The 24,155-nt window shown below is 42.5% G+C and overlaps 1 protein-coding gene across 2 annotated transcripts in view; it reads right to left on the reverse strand.

The window, feature by feature from the left end:
- DEPTOR (DEP domain containing MTOR interacting protein) overlaps window positions 1-24,155 on the reverse strand; it is a 209,123-nt gene that overhangs the window by 157,317 nt on the left and 27,651 nt on the right. For both annotated transcript variants that reach the window (XM_082601043.1, XM_082601042.1), the window contains exons 2-3: window positions 6,939-7,117; window positions 5,788-5,911 (exon numbers count right to left, since the gene is read on the reverse strand). In XM_082601043.1, the coding sequence (XP_082457169.1) occupies window positions 5,788-5,911; window positions 6,939-7,117 (303 nt within the window). The remainder of the gene's footprint in view (window positions 1-5,787; window positions 5,912-6,938; window positions 7,118-24,155) is intronic.

The following is a 24,155-nucleotide window of genomic DNA, read 5'->3' on the forward strand; positions in this document are numbered from 1 at the left end:
CTGGAAGGCCCACCCGGGGAGATGCCGTGCCTTGGTCCCTGAACCTTCAGTCCACAACTGGCCACAGTGAAGGTCTGAGGAAGCCTGTTGATGAAAGCGTCTTGTGCTCTGCGTGGGCTTAGATGAAGTCCTCAAAACAACAGAGTGTGGGCACGGATCCAGGGGCATACACCCTCTTTCTCACACTCCCCTCAAGCCGGCAGCAGGGCATGACTCCTATTCTAGGGGAGGCCCTGTCCCACGTGCTTAAACTAATCAGTCCAGTTAATCCCCACAAGTCCGTGAGGTTGATACAATCAGTATCTCCGTTTACTACATGGGCAAATGGAGGCAAAGAGAGGGAAGGCCAAGGCATAGACCCAGGATTCACACCCAGGAAGACTGGCTCCTGGGTCCTTAACTTCTATGCTAGGCTGTATCTTAAAATACTATCATAAAACAAGAAAAACAACTGTCATTTATTTATATTATGATTTACTAGTCTAATAGCAGCAGCTCAGATTTCGTGGGCTCTCAACTCTATGCCAAGCACTGTACAGACTGGATTTCATTTAATCCTTCCAACAGCCTTTCCAAGTGGGTCCCCCACTTATCTCCATTGAAGACTACAGGTCAGGGGCTTCCCTGGTGGCGCAGTGGTTGAGAGTCCGCCTGCCGATGCAGGGAACGCGGGTTCGTGCCCCAGTCCGGGAAGATCCCACATGCCGCAGAGCGGCTGGGCCCGCGAGCCATGGCCGCTGAGCCTGCGCGTCCGGAGCCTGTGCTCCACAACGGGAGAGGCCACAAGAGTGAGAGGCCCGCATACCGCAAAAAAAAAAAAAAAAAAAAAAAAAAAAGACTACAGGTAAGAGAGGTTCAAAGCCCACTCAAGGTCACAGAGTGAGCAAGTTGTGAGGCTGGGATTGAAGACCAGGACTGTGCAACTCCAAAACCCACACGCTCTGCCACTTGCTGTGAGAGAGAGGCCTCATGTCACCAGCTCCCCTACAATGCTCCTCACACTGGGACAACTTGAAAAAGTCAGCTTCTGCCCCTTAACTAGCATTCGTTGGAGTACCTCTGAGTTAAGGTAACGGAAGTGACGTAGACACTAAAAGGCAACACACAGAGTCACTGACTTTTAGTCCTGAGACACAGATTTGTCCTGCAAAATAGCAGACTGAGAAACACCACCAGGGGTTAGAAAGCCAAGGTGCCCCCAAATCAGTATGTCTCAGCAAAACCCCAGCCAGAAACCACCAAGTTTCACAAAGGCCTATAAATAACACAGAACAAGCCAGAGGAGAGCAAAAAGGAAATACTGACAATAGAACCAGGCCCTTAGGGCTGGATGGGAGGCTGGGGAAAGCACGGCCTGCACACCTGTCACCCTGGGTTCAGGCATCTCCTGTCCCCCTCGAACTGTAGCACCAGGACGCAGAAGTGACTTAACTGCTCTGGATCCCAGATTCCCCTCCTTCTGGGACAATAACGTAATGCCCCATCTATATTATATAATTATCTACTATGTTATCACTATTATCATTACGGTTATTATTTACTACTCTATTATTACTCTGTTCAGGAGGTTCAGATAAAATAATCTAATGGCAGTGTTTTGAGCAGCTTAATGTACAAATACAAGTCCCTGTTGTTTTTTTATCATATTTATAGAACACCACATAGATTTACCATGAAGGAGAATCATTTTACTCCCCTTTTCCAAAGTCTACTTTAAAATCCTGGAATATTTTCAGTAAATTTTTATAGCAAATCTCATACCCAGATATTCACAAACTCCATGTTACATTTTTGAAGTAAACACTGGTTTCATTCATTTAATCTCCATTGAAGTCAACAGAAGAGATTTATTAATAGCCTAGTAACAATAAGTTTGGGCTCTAGGTTCAAATCCCAGCTGTTTTTTTTTTTTTTAAATGAATGAGGTGACCTTGGGTAAGACACTGAACCTCTCCTTGCAACTTTTTTCTCATCCATAAAATGGGAACAATGAAAGCATCTAACTAGGGGTTGTTATGATGATTAAATAAAATAGATTAGTCAGGATGTCTGATATATAGCTAGCAATCAACAAATATTATCTATTGTTATTACCTTAAAAGGAAAACAACTAAAGGAATATATCTTTCGTAAGACTTTCTTTCACTAATATTAGAGATATCCTAAACAAGGGTTCCAGCTAAAATAATAGAGGGGAAAAAAGTCAGTTCTAAAATAAATAAAGTCCTTGAAAAGATGAGCTATGAACAAAATCAGCTATTCATTTCTTAATGTTATTTTTTTAAGTATCCAAGACTTACAAAATAATAGTACATGCTGAGATTCATGGAAAAAAATGGCCAGAGAAACAAGGAAAATGCATTAAAAAACAGATAAGTGTATATACCAAACAAAATTGATCAAACAGGTAAACTGAACTATCAATTCCAAAGGCCCTTAAGTTTGTTCCATGCATGTTCTAGCAACCAAAAGTAGGGGCCAAGATTTGCGAGGTGGCAGTTAGGTCATGCAAGTTAAGTACTTATTAAATTACTTCTCCTAGTGCTAATTTTACAAGCAGTTTGAAGAAATAACTTTACTTGGAATTGAGACACTTAACACTAATGACTAGGAAGCCACTGCACACAGGAAAAGTACAGCAAAAAAAAAAAAAAAAAAAAAAAAGTACAGATCAACTCGTCCAGGGATCAGAAAGTTTAGTCATCCTTTTCAGCAAATATTTACCATCGACAATTGGCTGGGAACACGTGAAACCATAAGAAATACAAAGAAGGATAAAGCAGTCTCTCCCCTTAAGTTTCTTAGTCTAATGCCGTAAACAAAACGAGATGAAAGTTTAACACAGCTCTTTCATGGCGTAAACACACAGTAGCAGCACCTAACTCAGTCTTAAGGGGACGCGGAAGGATTCTCAGAAAAGGTGATATTGAACACGAAGCCAGGAAGTGTCAGAGTGAGGTAGAGAAAGGGCTGAGTGTGGCAGGAAGAGTCTTCTAGACAGAGGGAACAGCAGATGCAAAATGTACATCAGATCACCACTTTACCACTCCTTACTGTCTGATGGCCTCCCATCACACTTAAAATAACATTTTCGATATCATGGCAGTAAGGGCCCTTCACGATTTGGTCCCAACTCATCTCCTACCCGCCCCCTTACTTCTGGCCCTCTGGACACACTGGCCTCCTTGCTGTCCTAAACTACGTAGAGCATATTCCCACCCGAAGCTTTTACCCTTGCTGTGTCCTCTGCCTTGGATGCTGTTCCACCAGATACACACAAGGCTCACTTTATTCAAATGCCACCTCTTCAGGGACGTCTTCCCTGTCCCCCCGTCTAAAATAACCTCATCAACTTCAGTGAGTCTATTTCTCCTTCTATACTGAAAATCACCCATACTAAACTACATTCCTCTTCACGTGCTATCCCTTTAATGTCTGCCTCTTCAACTAGAATGCAAGGACTTCCCTAGTGGCACAGTGGTTAAGAATCCGCCTGCCAAAGCAGGGGACATGGGTTCGATCCCTGGTCTGGGAAGATCCCACATGCCGCAGAGCAACTAAGCCCGTGTGCCACAACTACGGAGGCCACATGCTGCAACTACTGAAGCCTGTGCGCCTAGAGCCCACGCTCCGCAACAAGAGAAGCCACTGCAATGAAGAGAAGCCTGTGCGCCGTAGTGAAGAGAAGCCCGTGTGCCACAACAAAGAGTAGCCCCTGCTCGTTGCAACTACAGAAAGCCCACACACAGCAAGGAAGACCCAGCGCAGCAAACAACAACAACATACTAGAATGCAAGGTCCATGAGGCAGAGGTTTTGTCTATCTCTGGTCCAGGGCACATTTCCAGTATATAACTATAACTGTGCCTGGCAGGTGGTGAGGGCTCAATAAATATTTGTTGAATAATTAATGAATTAATAAATGCCCTGAAGGCAGAGAGGAGACTTGGATGGTCTAGAGACACAGTTTAGTGTGAATGGCACGTAGGATGTATGGGGAGAAGCAACAGAAGGTAGGGCTGGAGTAAGTATTTTCTAGAGGGTATGAACAACTTTTTTCAACTTTTCTTATCATATCCATCCCATTAGTAAGAATAGTTCTCTAGGGACTTCCCTGGCGGTCTAGCGGTTAAGGCTTCACCTTGCAATGCAAGGGGATGTGGGTTCGATCCCTGGTCGGGGAGCTAAGATCCCACATGCCCCGGGGGCCCAAAAACCAAAACAAAAAACAGAAGCAATATTGTAACAAATTCAATAAAGACTTTAAAAATGGACCACATCAAAAAATCTTTAAAAAAAAAAGAATAGTTCTCTTTCAGACGTTTCAATTATTGCTAATCCCTGCTCCCATGAAGTGTTTACCCAGATCCCAAGAGATAATCTGTAGCTAGAGAAGAGTATTACAGAATCCCCTGGCTTCCTTCCATGGAAATGACATGTATGTTTTTGACAACATAAATTCTTATAGTTTGAAGAGACCATCAGAGTAATTTAAATACTTAACATCCGCTAGAATTTTCCAAAAGGAACTAAGAAAGTAAATGAAAGCGGCAACAAAACATACATACATACTCAAGCAAACAAATGGAGGTGTTGATGGATCCCTTCCATTCAAATTCATGTGAGTCAGGGAGATGAGGGATTTTCTATACTTTGATATAGAAAGCAAGGAATAAGAGAACTGGGAGAGCTAGTACATATTGGGCATTAATTGGTTGGCCAATGCCAGCTCCAGAAACCGAAGTGAACAGAACTGGCACAGAGGTAGAACACAGGACAGACAGAATCGAGGATAGTCATCAGTGTCATATTAATATCTGAAATGGCTATCCTCCATGGGGTCTGACAACATAGCAGAGTTACTGAACCAACTATTTAAGTACTTGACACAATTTATTCTTTTAATTCCCAGGACAGCACTAAACAACTAGGAGGGAGGGGCTATCACCCGCTCCCATGTCATAAAAGAGGACACTGAGGTTTACAAAGGTAAGGTAACGGGGCTAGAACTCACACCCTGTCTGGCTCTTAACCATCCGCTACTTAATCCGACCACCCAGGTGCAGCTCCCTCACGCACCATCCCACTTATAGAGTAGGCTCTTTTATGTTATAAATACATGTTTTGAAAGGCAGTCAGAGTTAAGGAAAGGGTGCCACTGCCCCTGCACTCCTTTCTCAAATGGTTGCCCTTAAAAACAACAAGGAAGGTAGGGTGAGAAAGGGACCACGGAAACAGCAGATCAGCTCAGAGACAAACCAACTGGGAGATTCAATGTCCACTAACCAAAATACTCCTGGGCCACAGTATATTCATCTGTTACAAAGAGCCGAGAGATTATTCCTCTTCCACCACCCTGCTATCTGAAGTTCTCTCACTATTCATCTCTTGACCTGAACCTGAACTTCCCCTGTACTTGACACTGCTTCTCTAGCCATTTAAAAGACTAAACTTCTAAGTTATATACTAGAAGATACTTAAAATACTTAAAAGAGAACTGGCAACTGCATCACTTGATGGCAAACATTAAGTGCCAACCTTTTGTTTTCACTTCTGGAGTTTTGTTAAATAGACTTAAATGTAGAAATACTATTTAAATAAATTCTTTATTAAGAATCTTATGAAATCAACTTAATTTCTGGTAAAGAGAAAAGCAAGTGAGTGATAGAGTTTTCTCATATTAAAAGGCACGGTTATGTAACCATTCCACATGGAAGAGCCAGGCTGAAGTCAAAATGATAAAAGACTGAAATAGCCCTGCTTCTCTCTACAAGACTACAGCACATACTTCTCATACAGCCTCTGTCCTCTCATGAAGGCCTTCACTTCGTTGTCCAGTGGGAAGGTGCCATCATCCTTTCTAAAGCGATAGAAGAGTTTGACATCCTTGAATTCCTTATGCTCATCACACACTGAAAGACAATATACACAGAGAGGCAAATAAGAAAAAAAAAAACCCTCTTATTTAATTACTCAAATGAAGGAAGATGCTAATTAAGATTTGTTTTATTACCTAATTTCTCAAGCACATGACTCTACGATTTAATACACAGTAAACTATTTAGCACAGTACCTGGCATAGAAAAGTGCTCAGTTTTATTAGCTATCATCATCATCATCATCATCTGTTAAAAGAGTCACAAAATTCAATTCATCATTCTTTCTACAAACTCTTCTTGAGCATGATATTGGGGTAGGCATCAGCCTCGAAGAATGTGAAATCTAGCGAGATTCAAGGAAATGTCGACATGTAATTAAAATATGGCGTGATCAGGCTATGAAAGAGCTGAGGAGATATTCAGTGGGAACCTAAAGGAGCACCCAGCACCCCAGCTTTGGGAAATGTACACGTCTCTGAAGAGTTTGAATGTAAGTGGAGACCTGGAGAATGAGTAGAAAACAAGCAGAAATGCAGACGGAGGGCATTCCAGCCCAAGAGAATAACAGCATGCGAAGGTCTTGGCCAGGATTAGAGATTTCAAGGAGACACGTTCGTGAATGTTCACTGAACCACTGAGAGTAACAGCAAAAACTTGGAAACAACTTAAATGTCTGTGAGTAGAATGGATAAAGGTGTGATGGCACGCACTGCAGCGAAAATGAGCAAACAAGATACACTATCAACATGAGTGAATCCAACAAACAGCAAATTGATCAAGCTGCACAAGAATAAGCATGCCTCTCTATAATGACTTAAAACATTTAAAACAATATGTTACATTGTTAAGAGATGTATCTACAGAAAGGAAAAAATATAAAGAAGTCCAAGGAAATAAAGCCAAATGCGTCTTGGAAGAAGGAAGGGAATGTAATTGGGGAGAGGTATACAAGAGACAAAGTAAAATGTTTATTTTTTAAATGGGTGGGTTCATATCTGAAACAGAAGATCCAGTCCTTTGTTTCGTCTCAAGTTACCTTGACAGTCGCCACCTCACTCACCGTGATGGATAATGCCCCGGTCTGCTAATTTCTGCATGAGTTTAATTGCCGTTTCTCTGTCAGAAGCCTCTTTGTGTTCAATCAGCCAGTCAATCAGTTCTTTCGCAACAAAACAGTTTGGGTAGGTTTTGAGATGATGTCGCCTATCTTTAATAACCTTTTCTTCATGCAGCCTGAGCCTGGAAAGAAAATTTGGCAATCAGTTGAGGAATTTTGATAACACATTATCATTAAGCCAATCCCAGAGAACAGTACAAAATGGAAGCCTGCGATGCATCAGAGTGCCATCCCAATACCTTTATGTCAGTGGGTGATTTCCATATTGTCAGAGCCCAGAGGCCCCAGGAAGTGATTCCACCCACAGACCTAGAGATGATACAGGTAAAGGGGGGGGAAACCCAACCACGGACAACCTAGAACTCTCCTGTCACTCAGGAGACTGAGAAAAGCTTTCTCACCCCTACTCTGTCTCCACCAGTGGGCTTATGGTTTCAACCAACTAACAAACAAGACTCTAGAAACTTGCTGAAATGAGGTACTTCCTCTTCATCACAGACTGCTCAGGATCCACCATATTTGAATTCATTCAGTCACATAACAAATACGAATGAGTGTCTACCACCTGCCCATCAGGTACTTGCAAGCATTAGAGACATACATTGGAAAATGGGCAAGATCCTTGCCCTTGCTGGCCTTGTTTTCCTAGGGGCAACAGCTAATCCTTTTGTGAGGCTCTTTACATGGATTAAATCACCTAATGCTCAAAACAACCTCATCAGAAGTCATTATTACTATCTCCATTTTTTTTTTTTAACAGCAAAGAGAACTGAGGATTCAGAGAGATTAGGTGACTTGTCACACAGCTAACAAATAGTGAAAGTGAGATTTGAACCCCGATGGTCTCACTGTAGAGTCGGGCTTTCCAACTGTCACATCATGTTGCCTCTCCCTAGGAAGGGATAACTGAAGAATCCAGAAGAGATGGATAAAAGCTGTGGGACAGGGCTTCCCTGGTGGCGCAGTGGTTGAGAGTCTGCCTGCCGATGCAGGGGACACGGGTTCGTGCCCCGGTCCGGGAGGATCCCACATGCCACGGAGCGGCTGGGCCCGTGAGCCACAACTACTGAGCCTGCGCGTCCGGAGCCTGTGCTCCGCAACGGGAGAGGCCACAACAGGGAGAGGCTCACGTACCGCAAAATAAATAAATAAATAAATAAATAAATAATAAAGATAGCATTTGAGCCCTTACTATGTGCCAGGCACAGTTTTGACTGCTTTATTGGCATTAACCCTCATGACAATTCCCCGAGGCTGGTAATATTAAAGCCACAAATGATACCAAAGTAGAGTTGTAATTATTAATAGAAAATAAATGAGCCCTAATAAAAAAAAAAAAGAAAAAAAAAAACACATTCACATCGGTGTGCTAAAGTCATCACATGAATCTCTCTAATTAATTCAGGGACAAAGACACTGAGTAATTTGTTTAACATGCTCAAAGTGGCAGAATGCAAAACATTAATTTTTAGACGGGATGTCTGTCAGGAATCTACGAATAATGAAGACCAATTTATTTAGAAATTGAAATGTGGAATAAGCTACCATATAATTTGGTGGAGGAGGAATATGTTATGAGCCAAGAGACAAGTTTCAGCTCCTGTAAATTTTCCAACTTAAAAAAAATGTATTAGGTAATGTTTAACTTTACTACAGAATAGAACCTTTCAGTTACTATCCTGTCAACCCTGAGCGTGGTGCTAATTCTTAAGCATACTTGATTCCCTCTGATTCCCACCCTGCACAGTAAGAAGAAGCACTGGTCACTACCCCTGCAGCCCCACAAGGACCTGGTATATTTCCATGTTTAGAAAACTGAGCAGAAATATGATGGAGGGGAAATAACTTTGAATCTGGGAGATAGCATAGAACTTGATCTTTTTAGACATGCTACCAGGGGTTAAAAATGTTCAGTAACTGTGCTACCATCTGTTTTTCTTTGATAGTCAGAGACACAAAATTCTAAAAATGAGCATTAAAAATTATATATTCCAGAAAAGCTATCCCAATAAAGAGGTAAGAATTTTCATACTCTAAATAACCAAGTGTTTTGCCTAGCACTGTGAGTACTTAATAAATATTTGGTGAACAAATAAATATACAGGGGGACTAAGAGAAATGACACCCCTTTCTAAAAAGTAGGGAGGCTTCTCACTAAAAAAGGGGGAGTTCCCACCCCACAAGTGAGTAAACATCTAATATCATGGAATTCATCTTTTGTAAAATAACTATTTATATGCTTTCACTTCTAGGGCAATCAATTTCCAAAGTTTTATTCCCTGTTGTGTGGATGTAAATGTGGTTTGTTTGTTTGTTTGCTTGTTTTGGCTGCGCTGTGTGGCTGTGGGATCTTAGTTTACCGACCAGGGACTCAGCAGTGAAAGCGTGGAGTCCTAACCACTGTACCACCGGGGAATTCCTATGTATATGTGTTTTTTTTTAAAAAAAGCATTTCCGTTTAGTTGAACTCAAGCTACTGCTTACAAATTTCCACAATATTTAATACACTAATATGCATGGAGATCACCAAGAAGGATAGGCAATATTTCAAAGTCTTGTGGAAAAACAGAAATTTTGTGTAGTTGAGCCTCTCATGGAATAGCATTCTCTAGAAAGACTCTGTAAGATACTGAACCAGGGCTGAAAGCCATACTTTTAAACATGGTGTGTTGTCTGGACATGTCAGTCAGTCACCTTGTCTGCCATGCTCAACAGCCCCTTCGATTCAAAACTGCCTTCCACACCTTATCCACACCAGGCAGGGTTCAAACACCCCATGCCTGTTTTCTTTGCACAGGGCGGCGCCTGCCTGGAAGAGCCCTTGACTTAAAGAGGCCCCTGCACACACCCACCAGCAGCTCAATGAGGGCACCAAGGCCACAAGTTTCTACCCAACTCAAGTGACAGTAATTAGCTAAGCCTAGCAGGATGGCTCCATCCAAGATTTAAACTAGAGCTGAAGTTTTCAAACCCTATTTGTGCTGGGACACTTTCTTCAAGTGGAACTTACCTAGGAGTCAATGTAGAAAACAGGGCAATGAGGAGTGCCCTGGCTAAAAGCGGGTAGGGCTCCCAGGTCCAGGATGTTTCCTGGTTTTCCCATTTGGTTCTCCCATGTATACCCTCCACATCCCCCAGACCATCTACATGGAGTTTTTAGAGCACAGGTTAAAAATCCTCAGTATTACAAGACACTGAGGAAACTGGGCAACCAGGAAGGAGGGCGGGGGTGAGGCAGGCCAGCTCCAGGAAGCCAGAGGGCAGGAGAAAGCCCTGAAGCCACAAATGGGAGACAGCAAGAGACACCTGACCCTGGAGCGCCTTGGTTCATTAGAGTTTTCCAGTTCTTCTTCCAAGCTACATACACTCTAATAATAATCAGAACAGGACCAATCCTTTCAGGTGGCTGTAAAAGCCTTGACTACCTGCATCCAAAATAACTTCACCCACCCAGGCTCTAGGGAGGCCTTCAGCTTGACCCCAGCCCGCCTCCCAAGCTTCCTCGCCCTCTCTCACCTCCAATCACAAGCGTGCCTGTCTCATAGTCTGGATGTCCTGGATTCTTCTCCATCACCCTCCATGCCCCTGCTCAAGGCAGAGACCCCTCTGCTTAGAATGCTCCCTCCTCCTGCAATAATTAGAAAAAAATTCTACTTGCTCTTCAGCTTAAAAGGTACCTGCTCGTGAACATTTTCTCAGCCTTCCAAAGGCAGAAAACAACCTTCACTCCTCTGCTGTCTAAAATACTAGCGGCTATTTTCCAGCCACTAGTAAAGAATTCATCCCACTGTATTACAACTAGACGAAGCGAAGGATGCGAAGGGAGAGTTGCTTATCTGATTTTGCAGTTCTAGTGCTTAGCACATAGTAGGGGATAGATACTCATTGATCTGAAAAACCAGGCAGTGCATGCCATGTCCGCAGCCTTGAGGTGCATACGGCAGAAGAGTCTTCTGAATAGCATAGTGCAAATCGATCCACATTGAACCCCTGGGAAAAATAATCACCTCTGTTTTAGTTACATTTTCGACCCCACTGGCTAAGGAATTTAAGTACGAAGACCACCTTCCCATCATTCATTTCAGACAGCTGGTTCACAGGCTTTAGAGTCAAGGTGATTCTGGAATAGTCTATTCGTGGCCAGCGAACCAGCTGCTGAAATTGCATCCGACAATTTCCTCTTCCAGCCCTAGGAGAACAAACACTACTGAGTGCAGGGTGTTAATAATCCTTAAGAAATTACTGTCCATAGGAAAAGAAACGCAGAAATTGTTTTTCAAAAAACAGCTGGTAGAAAACTGCAGCAGGTTGCAGGACTCAGGGAACAAAAGGGGGACAGAAACCACACATTCTCATTTAAAAACAGCGTCATAAATCTCAGCTGAAGTAAACAGTTTAATTAAAAAACACAGCATGCTGAACAGTGGGGCTGACGGTGTGAGTCTTGTGATTTGGGCAACAGCACTGACATAGATGTGCTTTAAACCAAAGCTATTGTCCCTTCCAGATGTTCAGCAACAGCCAATATCTGTCCCTGGGGGTCGGAGAACTTACAGAAAATCACTCTAAATCACCTACCCTTGAAAGGCCCCGAATCTAAAAGGATGAGAAAAAAGATAGGAACAAATGAAACCTAACACACTGCATTTCCTTTTTGTTTGGATTTATTTTATAATTAAAATTTCAAATTATCAAACTAATGCATGCTCCTGGTAGATTAAAAAACTTCAAATGAGTATAATCCAAAGCTGGGTAACTGGTGATGAACTGATACTTGTTGAAGCTAGGAGATGGGTGCATGGGAGTTTGCTGCACTATTGTATTTATTACTTTGGGATGGGTTTGAAATTTTCTTTGACCCCCACTTTTCAAAGGAACCCAGTATGAATAGTTGCTTATGTATTCTTGCAAAAATCTATTATGTCCATGTGTATGGTTATATATGTATACTTTTATGTGAAAGGATCGTAATAGACATTTCAAGTAGTTTTGCTTCAAGAAGATGCTTGAATTCTCTCAGCCTGAAGAGAACAACAGAACAATACAGGCAGTGGTAGGAAGGAGAGTGCAGAAGTGGTTAATATAACCAGAGTACATGTGATTCTGGAGGGCCAGAAGGAATTGGTCTCAGACTGAGCGCGTGCGCGCACACACACGCGCACACGCACACACACACACACTATGCAGAAAGCTTCACTAACCACCTTCTATAGTTTTAATGTCAAATGTTCCATTAGTAAGACTCCTTTTCAGGAGGGTAGTAAGCAATGGCTATATGAATCAGGAACAAAGTCCGAGTCATAAGTTCTACACAGGGCCCTTCCAGGGCTCACATTAAGTCAGTACAAAGCAAAGTCCCATGTACGCTGTGTGTCTTGTCACCCCAATGAATTGAGATGGTAAACACACCCAGGAAGGAAGCATGCTTGATTCCAAGTCTCATATATCACGCGCTGTATTTGAAATCATGATGAAGGAGCATTAGGAAAAATAATAACAGTAATACTTTACATCTGAACAGAACCGAACTCTATCAGAACTGAGCCTAACAATATCCCCGTCAATCAGGCAGGCCTTGTCATACTCATGCGACAGATAAGGAAGCAGGCTCAGAAAAATTACAGTGATGTACTCAACTCACATTTTCAATAAAGAGTAGGGTTAGGATTTGAACCCAGATCTTCTGATTTCTATGTTTAGAGAGCTTTCCATGCCATCAAACTTTAAATAGAAGCACCTGTCTTCTGCCTATTTTATGCTCATATAGGCTAAGAAGGAGAAAACATTCTAGTTATGCTAAAGTGCCATGGTAAGGTGAAAATGCATGCAATTTATACATCACACTGATACTACCACATAAATACAGATGGGGATCACAGAAGTGCCTACAAAAGCAGTCATCACGTTATCTTCATATTTGCACTGAGCCAATGTTGTATAATTAAGATGACACTCCTGGGGTGCAGTGGACATGGACATGGTAAGTTACACCATCCCAGAGAGTCAGCATCAGTTCATGTGGAACATATAACAAACACTTTTCAATGACCTGGGCATAAAAGCTCATGAGGCCCTTTAAAATCCATCATCTCATCCTTAAGATAAGATGTAAATACAGGGTCAAGACAGGAAGGTCCCTAAGTCAGCCTTCCTTATGTCATTAGACCTGAGATGTTCACTGACTTTTTCCTCCACGTGTGCTTTTTTCTAGGAGGTGTCCATTTCCAAGGAATAAAGAACAGTAGCATCGACCTCCAGCTCGGATCTCTTCCTCTGATGAGTCAGAAGAAAGGTGCTCGTCCCACTTACAAAGCGCCTTCCCAAGAAGCGCCCAGATTTTTTTCCAAACAGGTCATTATTTGTTTACGTACTGTATCTAGCAGAATCAGGCCTCTAACTGCCATTTTACAGGTGAAGAAACAAACCCAGAAAGGTTCGTGGAACACACTGAGGACACAGAGTGACTCACAGGACCAGTACTGGTTACTGAGTCAACCGAGCCTTGCTGTCTTGGTAAAGGACCAGGCAGCACTCGTACTGCTCGGGGGCCGCTTCTGGTTCTGGCCCCCTGGCCCCGTCGTACCCCTCTGTAATGAGAGGATGCTGCATCCTGACTCCTTCTTCCCGAAACAAAGAGGTTTCCTCTTCACTTAGAATAGTAGTTCTTAAACTGGGGCAAACTTTATGTCCCTCCCTTACCCCTGTTCTCCAAGATCCAGCACAGGGCCAATAAATGGTACTATTCAGGTGGCAGCAAGTGGGGAATAAGAAAGTATAGCTTTCAGGGAGGAATAGAGACTCCTCCCTGAAAGCTGTAGTTAAGCTATAGTTGCATTAGTTAGCAAATTCCCTCCCTGCCCTCCTCATTGGCTATTCATCATTCACTAATAGCCAAGCTGTGAAACCAGACTGACTGGGGTTCAAATCCAAGCAACATCCATTACTCACTGTATAACTTTGGACAAAGCATTCAACTTCTCAGTGCCTCAACTTTCTCATCTATAAAATGGGAATAGTAATGTATGTCTCATACTGTGAGGATTAGATGAGAGACTATGTAAAGTGCTTGGCACATAGTAGGCTCTTGATAAATGTTAACTCTTACTGCTATTATTATTATTATTATTATTATTATATAATATATAATTGTCAGATTTTGCCAGAAGTACCATCAAGATGCCACTAAATATGCATTTCAGTTGCTTTTTAGAACAAATGCAGTCCTCAGTTGCTGACCACTGTTTTCCAGTATGGATGCAGGACTTTGCACTAAATTTCCTTAATGTCTCTGGGAGTGCATCTCAGAACAATCAGCGGGGGTTAGCAACTACTGGAAAGATGTGGCTGTTCTTCTTTGTTAAGTACCTTCTTCTTGGGTAAAGACAGAGAGAACCAAAGGTGACAAAGTGTTCAGTCACTCCCTGAAAACACACCAAGGTTTTGCTTCCTGTGGGGTTTGCTAGAACCAATCCCACCTCTTCTGAAGTGTCAACCAAACTGATAACTAAAATCACTGAATTGTTTTAACTGGAAAGAACCTTCCAGCCATCTAGTTCAAGCCCTCCCTGACATCACCATTTTACAGATGTGGAAACAGAGAAATTAGGTAACCTGCCTATGTTTTCCTAGCTGGAACTTCAACCTTGGCCTCCTGACTCTGACCTGATCTGTTGAACTCCACTGCAGGACAGCCTGGAAACAGGCTGCTGCTAATCTAGCACTTTATCAAGGAGTACTTTTTTATTTTTATTTTTTGGTACGTGGGCCTCTCACTGTTGTGGCCTCTCCCGTTGCGGAGCACAGGCTCCGGACGCGCAGGCTCAGCGGCCATGGCTCACGGGCCCAGCCGCTCGGTGGCATGTGGGATCTTCCCGGACTGGGGCACGAACCCGTGTCCCCTGCATCGGCAGGCAGCCCCCCAACCACTGCGCCACCAGGGAAGCCCAAGGAGTACTTTTATCACTGATGAAAGAGCTGGCCTGGACCCTGTCTGCAATAGCCTTGCGAGTCGTCTTTGGTTAACACCCAGACCACATGGCACTCTTGAAAAAGACACTGCATTCCAACAAAATATTTAATGTTAGAAACTGCAAACTTCTTTACTGAGAAAAAAAAGTCTCAGAGACAATTTTATTTTATTTTTTACTTTAAGTTTTTTTGATGTGGACCATTTTTAAAGTCTTTATTGAATTTGTTACAATATTGTTTCTGTTTTATGTTTTGGTTTTTTGGCCACAAGGCATGTAGGATCTTAGCTCCCCGACCAGGGATGGAACCCACACCCCATGCATTGGAAGGTGAAGTCTTAACCATTGGACCGCCAGGGAAGTCCCTCAGAGCCAATTTTAGACAAAGAATAATACACAGAAAAATTAAGTATAAAAGATCATGAGAGGGCTTCCCTGGTGGCGCAGTGGTTGAGAGTCCGCCTGCCGATGCAGGGGACGTGGGTTCGTGCCCCGGTCCGGGAAGATCCCACATGCCGCCGAGCGGCTGGGCCTGTGAGCCATGGCCGCTGAGCCTGCGCGCCCGGAGCCTGTGCTCCGCAATGGGAGAGGCCACAACAGTGAGAGGCCCGCGTACCTCAAAAAGAAAAAAAGAAAAAAAAAGATTATGAGATAATAACTAAAATATTGCTCAGTTTACGCCCTCAACTCCCCGCCCCCAGTGGAATGTGAAAAATACAAGCCAGGTGATGTGCAGACTGAGGCAGAGATTCAAGTTAGAGAAGGTGAGAGCAGGGATGCCAAGGACAACCTGCATTAAGATCACCTGGAGGCCTTGCTGAACCAGAAGGCTGGGCCTCACCTCCAAAGTTTCTAACTCAGTAGGTCTGGAGGTCAGTCCAAGAATCAGCATTTCTAACGAAAGCCCAGGTGATGCCGAGGCTGCTCACTTGGGAGCACACTTTGTGAACCACTGGGTTGGAGTGAAACACAACCAACACTGTGCTATGGGCTAAAAAGAAGAAAAGGGTGATGGGAGGAGGCAGGGAGGAGAGTGGCCTATGAGCCAAGCACTAATAAAGCAGATCTGGGGGGACAGGGGGGCAGGGTGTGGTCAAGGTAGGACCTACTTTCAAGGGGTATATTTCCAGGCCCTGGAGTGCCTTCCCTGGGGAATCAGGAACCCGTGAATCTATGGGCTCACCCGTGTCAAAACCTTAAAAGGCTGACAAGTGAACTAACTCCGGGGCCAGCCTTACCATGTGATCTTTAGGGCCCCTCCTTGCTTTAACTGGGTCTCCCCACCTGCTCACTGATGCTCGTTCCCCTTTGAGAATGAGCACAATCTCCCACCCAATAAGAAGGTATGAAAGTCTTTTTTTTTTTTCAAGACGGGTCTTTGGCCGAGGAACAAGTGACAAGCTCACGCACATGAAATGTAATCAGCTAAGCAGCAAGGATAAATGACAGTATTGACTCTGTTCCCGTTTTGATTGGAAGGGAGTTTTAAAACAGGAAGGTGCACGATTTCAAAGGAAGAAGAGGAAAGAGCTGGTCCCGCCGGTAGGGAACGATGCCCGACGCAGAAGCTGGGTTCGGAAAGCGGGCTTCACCCTCGTCCCAGCGCAGGTGGACCCACAGAAGCCAGGTGCTGTGCTGACTCTGGGAGAAGTCAGGCTACCTGAACCATAGTGCACAGTCTCTGTCTAGGAAACATGACCTGGAGGAGGGCCCTTACGACTTAGGACCTCAATTTCCTAATCCGGAATATGAGGAAGCCAACCACATTTATCTAAACTCTCTTTCAGCTCTAACTTCTCTGTTTTAATTTTTTTTTTTAATTTTATTTTTTGGGGGTAGGCGGGCCTCTCACTGTTGTGGCCTCTCCCGTTGTGGAGCACAGGCTCCGGACGCGCAGGCTCAGCAGCCATGGCTCACGGGCCCAGCCGCTCCGCGGCACGTGGGATCCTCCCGGACTGGGGCATGAACCCGTGTCCCCTGCATCGGCAGGTGGACTCTCAACCACTGCGCCACCAGGGAAGCCCCTAACTTCTCTGTTTTTTATGGACATTCCAAAGAGCCTCCAGGGTAAATCCTCACTTACGAGATCAAAATAGAACAGGCCATTCGGGGCACATTTTGTACTGAAAAGATCAGCCACTAACCACAGGCCAGGGAGCACGAAAGAGCAAATTTCATTTCCTTCGGGCTTCCAAGCAAGGATGAACATATCAGAGCAAATCCTGTGCTAAGCATGCTGTCCAAACACTGTCTAGGGTTACCATCATCTATTTTCAGCTCACAGGACAGATGCTGAAGCTGCCCAAGTGCTACAGGCTTTGGGTGTGTGGGTCTATAACAGGGAATAGAAAAGGTTTCTTCGGGGTTAAAAATATTCCAAGAGTCCTCAAAAGTGTTATCGGGGACATCCGTGGCTATAGTGGAGGCTGCTTTCAGCTAAGGGGCTTGTGAAAGATTTCTCAACCAATATTCATTTATTGAGCTCCAACTGCATACCAGGCATAGCTTAAACAACTGCTCAGAGTGGTGGACTAGTTTCTATAACTGAAACAGGTGTTGTTTCTTCAAAATGAAAATGCCGTGTCCTCTGTGTATAGGACACACACACACACACCAAAGTCTCCATAATACTCCAAATTCAGTTAAAACTGAATCTATCCAACATTGTTTTCCTTTTCCTCTATTTCCTCTGTTTTAGCAAATGCATCACCTTCTTTTCTGCCTCTGTCCCTAGACTTACGCTCTTCCCTTTTCAGTATATACTCCGCCTCTTTTCCTATCCATCTGTTAAAGTCTAGCTTAACTCAACCTTCTTCCATGTCTTCTCACAACCAACCAGATATGATGTGGTTTCCTGACCCCTCTATGATATATTTTCTACAAATGCCCATGTTTACCCATATATTATTTTGTATTACTTTACTCTTATTTGCATTAATTCTCTTTCTCCAACTATAGTACAAATTGTATGAGGAAAGAACTATCTCCTTCTTTCGTATTTCCCAAGTGTCTAGGACAAGGCTAATGGTAAATGATACTCAGTATAAGAGTCTGGGTTTTCATGTTTGTTTTCAGCTGGACAGAGAGAAATTTGACCACAGAACAGAATATAAAATTGAGTCTCTAGTCTTGGGCCCTTTGGTGGCTGTAGAGCCACTCTGGTTGCTCTTACTGGGCAGTACTTCAAAGTGTTTCTCCATTGTCTTTCCATTAATATGAAGGAGTACTTGGACCATCTGTGGGTGTTTGGTTTCCCCGGGAAAAGAAATGTTAAGTAATTCTTCCTTCAGGAAGAGCCCACGCCATTCTCCACAGAATGAGTATACAGCAGGGGTCTGGCTTTAGCTCAGGGTCTGTCTGCTGTCAGGATCCAGGTGGGTCTGGGCAGGTACAGCTCAGGTCAGTGGGTGGGACTCTCCAGGAGTCCACGGGCAGCTCGGCAGAGGAGCTAGACCCCCAGAGAGGAGGAAAGTGGGGAGACGGCCACAGTGCCTGGCAGCCCCAAGGACAAGGAGGCAAATCTGAAGGTCCTGTGTTCACTCAAGTTCTGTGACGCCAAGGGCCAGAGGCCAGAGGCTCTGCTGTGGGGAAAAGGTGACAAAGCACAGACACAAAAAAGGGAATACTGAGAGTCACAGGTGCCGTGATGCAAACACACACACACAAATATTAGGGGACAAAAAAAGGTCATGGACTTTCATGACAAAAAAAAGGTCATGAAGGGCTGTTGAGAAACATCCAACCTCTCAAAAAGAAGCATCTTGGGAGGTTAACTGTCCCTTATAAATACTCAATACACTTCCATCCAAATCTTTAGGTCACCTTTTGCACTCCGTGGGGACCCCTAATACACTTGCTATTATGATTTTTTTTTCATGACTAACAAAATGCAAGTAAAAGGAAACCCTGGGAGAAACTCAAAAAGCCTGATAATCTGTATTTCACTTATGACTATGAAGAAAGCAAAAGAGGTTTATCAGGGCTACATAATAAAATGCTATTCCTGATATCACCTTCAGGAAAATCTTCACAGACTCAACAGTCAGACACAGCTAGTGAGAAAAGTTCCTGGAAATCTAGGTATTGGCTTATTCAATAGGTTTACATTTTCCCTTTCTTAACATAGTGACCCTTGCAGGTACTCGATACACTTACAGTTAAATTTTCAGGCTACTAGTGTACCGCTGTGGTCGCTGAATACACCTGGTGTATGTTTCTTTGTATTTAACGAGGCTTTAGTACATATAACCTTATGTACCTAGACCCACACTTATCTGGATTCCAGGTTACTCAAACTGTTTGAGGATCAGAGAGAAGAGGGGCCAAAGCAGAAGCAAAAACCATCAACAACAGCCAAGAAGGAATTATGTTGCCTGTGAGAGAAAGGCTCTGGGTGGTAATTCTAGCATATGCAGTTTTTCTCTGTGTCTGAGTCTCCATGGGGTTCTACATGATAATAAAGCCATGTGCTTATTAGCACATTATGGCTTATAAATGACTTCCATACTCTTCACCTCATTTGATTTTGCAAACAGCCATGTGAGGTAGTTAGGGGAGAGGTGATTAACCCCTATCTACAGATGAGAAGAAGGTTTACTCTGGTGGTCAGAATTGGCCACTAATAGTTTACAAGTGGAGAAGCCACATTTTGCATCTAGAACTTAAGATTTCTCATCTACCAAGACTCCACACTTGTAAGGATATATCCAGTCTCATTCATTAATAAGAATATTTCTGCATGGCTGTAGCTGGTTATGTTAGTGGTTGTATCTGCAGTGTTATTTACATATTTATGTTTTTCAAGGGTCCTCCATTACTTTATAAGCACCCCAAAGACTCCATCTTCTCTACAACTCTCTATTTTGCTATGGTGGATAGGCAGCTATTTAAACCCCATTGATGATTATATAAATAATCTGAAAACTTACCAAACCCTAGGGTAAGCTCAAATATTAACATGGCTCCAAACACCTGTGGCTACTTATGAACTACAGCACTCACTAAACCAAAGACAATACCTTCTAAAGATAGCTAGATACCTAAAGATCTAGTTGGCTCTCAGCCACATTCTCCTGACAGCTGTCATTTGAACTGCAGTGGCATTTCCACAACTAAAAAGTCACACTATTAATTAGACTACCCGAGGCAAGGTAGCAAAGCTACCAAAAGTAGACTGTTTGGAAATCACTAAGATTCTAGAGCGGCTTGGAAAGGCCTCTCCTAATTTAAAGTCACCATGCTACTGCATTTGTTTCCAATATCTTTCCATCCCAGTACTTGTCTTACTGTGTGCTAGGAAGCAAAGCCAACATAACAAACTCTCACTCTAGGCACCAAGAAGCAAATGATACTTGTGTTCTGTGAATTGGTGGTTTTTAAAGAAGGCCCTCGCATCTGTTTAAGTCTAGGGTCTGTCCCGCAGGGACTCTGATTTACGTCATAATTACACCTGTCCTGCGAGTGTCTGATAAGTTAAACTATCTGTTTTTTTCCTTGAGAAACCTTACAATGTCCTGCAAATCAGTCTCCATTTATCAGACTTGTAACTTTCCCACTGAATACATAATGAAGGGACAAATATGCGATTTGACTGGATTGCTATTTGATTCAATAAAAACCCTCTTCCACAAAAAAGAATGTTTCTTCCTCAGTCTTTCTGTTTTTCTTATTTATTTTTTTATTTGCTGCAATGACCACACTATCTAGTTCTCTAAATCTCTGAACATTTAACACAAAGAAAGGAGAAGCTCCTACCCAAACCAAACTCAACCAGTGAAACTTTCCACAATGAATCTGCACTAATGACTAAAGTCCGGGCATCACACTGGATGTACAATTACTTCTTGACATGTGCTTGCAGTGTGGCTATCAGAGCTGAGAATAAATTCTGCTTGTTTTTGTAATATATCACTACGTTTGAGTCCTATCTTGTACTAGATCCGTTGAACGTTTACTTAATATTAAGTTTATTCTGCATTTCTTGAATACATGAGCTGAAGGTCAGGAGGTGACCATTAGAATGAAAAGAAAGGTGAACATCCTGGGTTAAAAACATGCAGTGAAAAAATCAAACCCAGACCCCCGCCAAACTCAACATACACAAAACATGGTGGACACAAATCTGCAATCATTTCAATGCTCCCACTTTTCTTTCCTCCCTCCCTCCACACCTCTACCCATAAACACACACATTCTCTCATCATCATTCCCTGCCAAACTAGTTCCTCTTCCCCAACATCTGATTTCTAGGAATGATTCCCCACATATTCCAGCCACCCAGGCAATATTCTTAGGCACCCTGGATGAAGAGCTCCCATTTCTGTGTCTTTGCCCATGGCATTCCCAGTGCCAGGAATTCCGTCTTCTTCCCTTCCACTTCTATAAAACCTACTCATCTTTCCTCACGTCCCATGAAGCCATCTCCTTCTTTTCTAGGTCACAGGGAGTTCTCCTTTTTAAAACTGTTGCTTTAATTCTCCAGGGTTCTTCACAATATTTTGTTCAATTACCCTCCATTTATTCATGGATTCCTATTCTATTTCTCTACCTAAAAAGTCATCTTCTTGGGGGCAGGAATCTTGCTGTTTATTTCTTGATATCTTTTCCAGTAGAAACAAAAGCTGCCCCACAGGCTCTTGATAAATATTTGTAGGCTGATTAACTAAAGATAAAACATTATCAGCAGGCATGTGTATAAGAAATTTCTCTGGGAGGAAAAGATAAGAAAGGGTATATCTAGGTTTCTCTGAAACATGCAGATGAAATCTATATTCTATATATACCTACAAGTATATAATCTTTTTTTTTAATTGAAGTATAGTTGATTTTTTTTTTAATTTATTTTATTTTTTTGCTTTATAACAAATTTAATCAGTTATACATATACATATGTTTCCATATCCCCTCCCTTTTGCGTCTCCCTCCCACCCTCCCTATCCCACCCCTCCAGGCGGTCACAAAGTACAGAGCTGATCTCCCTGTGCTATGCGGCTGCTTCCCACTAGCTATCTACCTCACGTTTGGTAGTGTATATATGTCCATGCCGCTCTTTCACTTTGTCACAGCTTACCCTTCCCCCTCCCCATATCCTCAAGTCCATTCTCTAGTAGGTCTGTGTCTTTATTCCTGTCTTACCCCTATGTTCTTCATGACATTTTTTTTTCTTAAATTCCATATATATGTGTTAGCATACAGTATTTGTCTTTTTCTTTCTGACTTACTTCACTCTGTATGACAGACTCTAGGTCTATCCACCTCATTACAAATAGCTCAATTTCATTTCTTTTTATGGCTGAGTAATATTCCATTGTATATATGTGCCACATCTTCTTTATCCATTCATCCGATGATGGACACTTAGGTTGTTTCCATCTCCGGGCTATTGTAAATAGGGCTGCTATGAACATTTTGGTACATGTCTCTTTTTGAATTATGGTTTTCTCAGGGTATATGCCCAGTAGTGGGATTGCTGGGTCATATGGTAGTTCTATTTGTAGTTTTTTAAGGAACCTCCATACCGTTCTCCATAGCGGCTGTACCAATTCACATTCCCACCAGCAGTGCAAGAGTGTTCCCTTTTTTCCACACCCTCTCCAGCATTTATTGTTTCTAGATTTTTTGATGATGGCCATTCTGACTGGTGTGAGATGATATCTCATTGTAGTTTTGATTTGCATTTCTCTAATGAGTAAAGATGTTGAGCATCCTTTCATGTGTTTGTTGGCAGTCTGTATATCTTCTGTGGAGAAATGTCTATTTAGGTCTTCTGCCCATTTTTGGATTGGGTTCTTTGTTTTTTTGTTATTGAGCTGCATGAGCTGCTTATAAATTTTGGAGATTAATCCTTTGTCAGTTGCTTCATTTGCAAATATTTTCTCCCATTCTGAGGGTTGTCTTTTGGTCTTGTTTATGGTTTCCTTTGCTGTGCAGAAGCTTTTAAGTTTCATTAGGTCCCATGTGTTTATTTTTGTCTTTATTTCCATTTCTCTAGGAGGTGGGTCAAAAAGGATCTTGCTGTGATTTATGTCATAGAGTGTTCTGCCTATGTGTTCCTCTAAGAGTTTGATAGTGTCTGGCCTTACATTTAGGTCTTTAATCCATTTTGAGCTTATTTTTGTGTATGGTGTTAGGGAGTGATCTAATCTCATACTTTTACATGTCCCTATCCAGTTTTCCCAGCACCACTTATTGAAGAGACTGTCCTTTCTCCACTGTACATTCCTGCCTCCTTTATCAAAGATAAGGTGACCATATGTCCATGGGTTTAACTCTGGGCTTTCTATCCTGTTCCATTGATCTATCTTTCTGTTTTTGTGCCAGTACCATACTGTCTTGATTACTGTAGCTTTGTAGTATAGTCTGAAGTCAGGGAGCCTGATTCCTCCAGCTCCATTTTTCGTTCTCAAGATTGCTTTGGCTATTCGGGGTCTTTTGTGTTTCCATACAAATTGTGAAATTTTTTGTTCTAGTTCTGTGAAAAATGCCAGTGGTAGTTTGATAGGGATTGCATTGAACCTGTAGATTGCTTTGGGTAGTAGAGTCATTTTCACAATGTTGATTCTTCCAATCCAAGAACATGGTACATCTCTCCATCTATTTGTATCATCTTTAATTTCTTTCATCAGTGTCTTATAATTTTCTGCATACAGGTCTTTTGTCTCCTTAGGTAGGTTTATTCCTAGATATTTTATTCTTTTTGTTGCAATGGTAAATGGGAGTGTTTCCTTGATTTCACTTTCAGATTTTTCATCATCAGTATATAGGAATGCCAGAGATTTCTGTGCATTAATTTTGTATCCTGCAACTTTACCAAATTCATTGATTAACTCTAGTAGTTTTCTGGTAGCATCTTTAGGATTCTCTATGTATAGTATCATGTCATCTGCAAACAGTGACAGCTTTACTTCTTCTTTTCCAATTTGGATTCCTTTTATTTCCTTTTCTTCTCTGATTGCTGTGGCTAAAACTTCCAAAACTAGGTTGAATAAGAGTGGTGAAAGTGGGCAACCTTGTCTAGTTCCTGATCTTAGTGGAAATGGTTTCAGTTTTTCACCATTGAGGACGATGCTGGCTGTGGGTTTGTCATATATGGCCTTTATTATGTTGAGGAAAGTTCCCTCTATGCCTACTTTCTGCAGGGTTTTTATCATAAATGGGTGTTGAATTTTGTCGAAAGCTTTCTCTGCATCTATTG

The sequence above is a fragment of the Mesoplodon mirus genome (genome assembly GCF_964341445.2).
Source record: "Mesoplodon mirus genome assembly, chromosome: 16".
NCBI classification, from domain to species: domain Eukaryota; kingdom Metazoa; phylum Chordata; class Mammalia; order Artiodactyla; family Ziphiidae; genus Mesoplodon; species Mesoplodon mirus.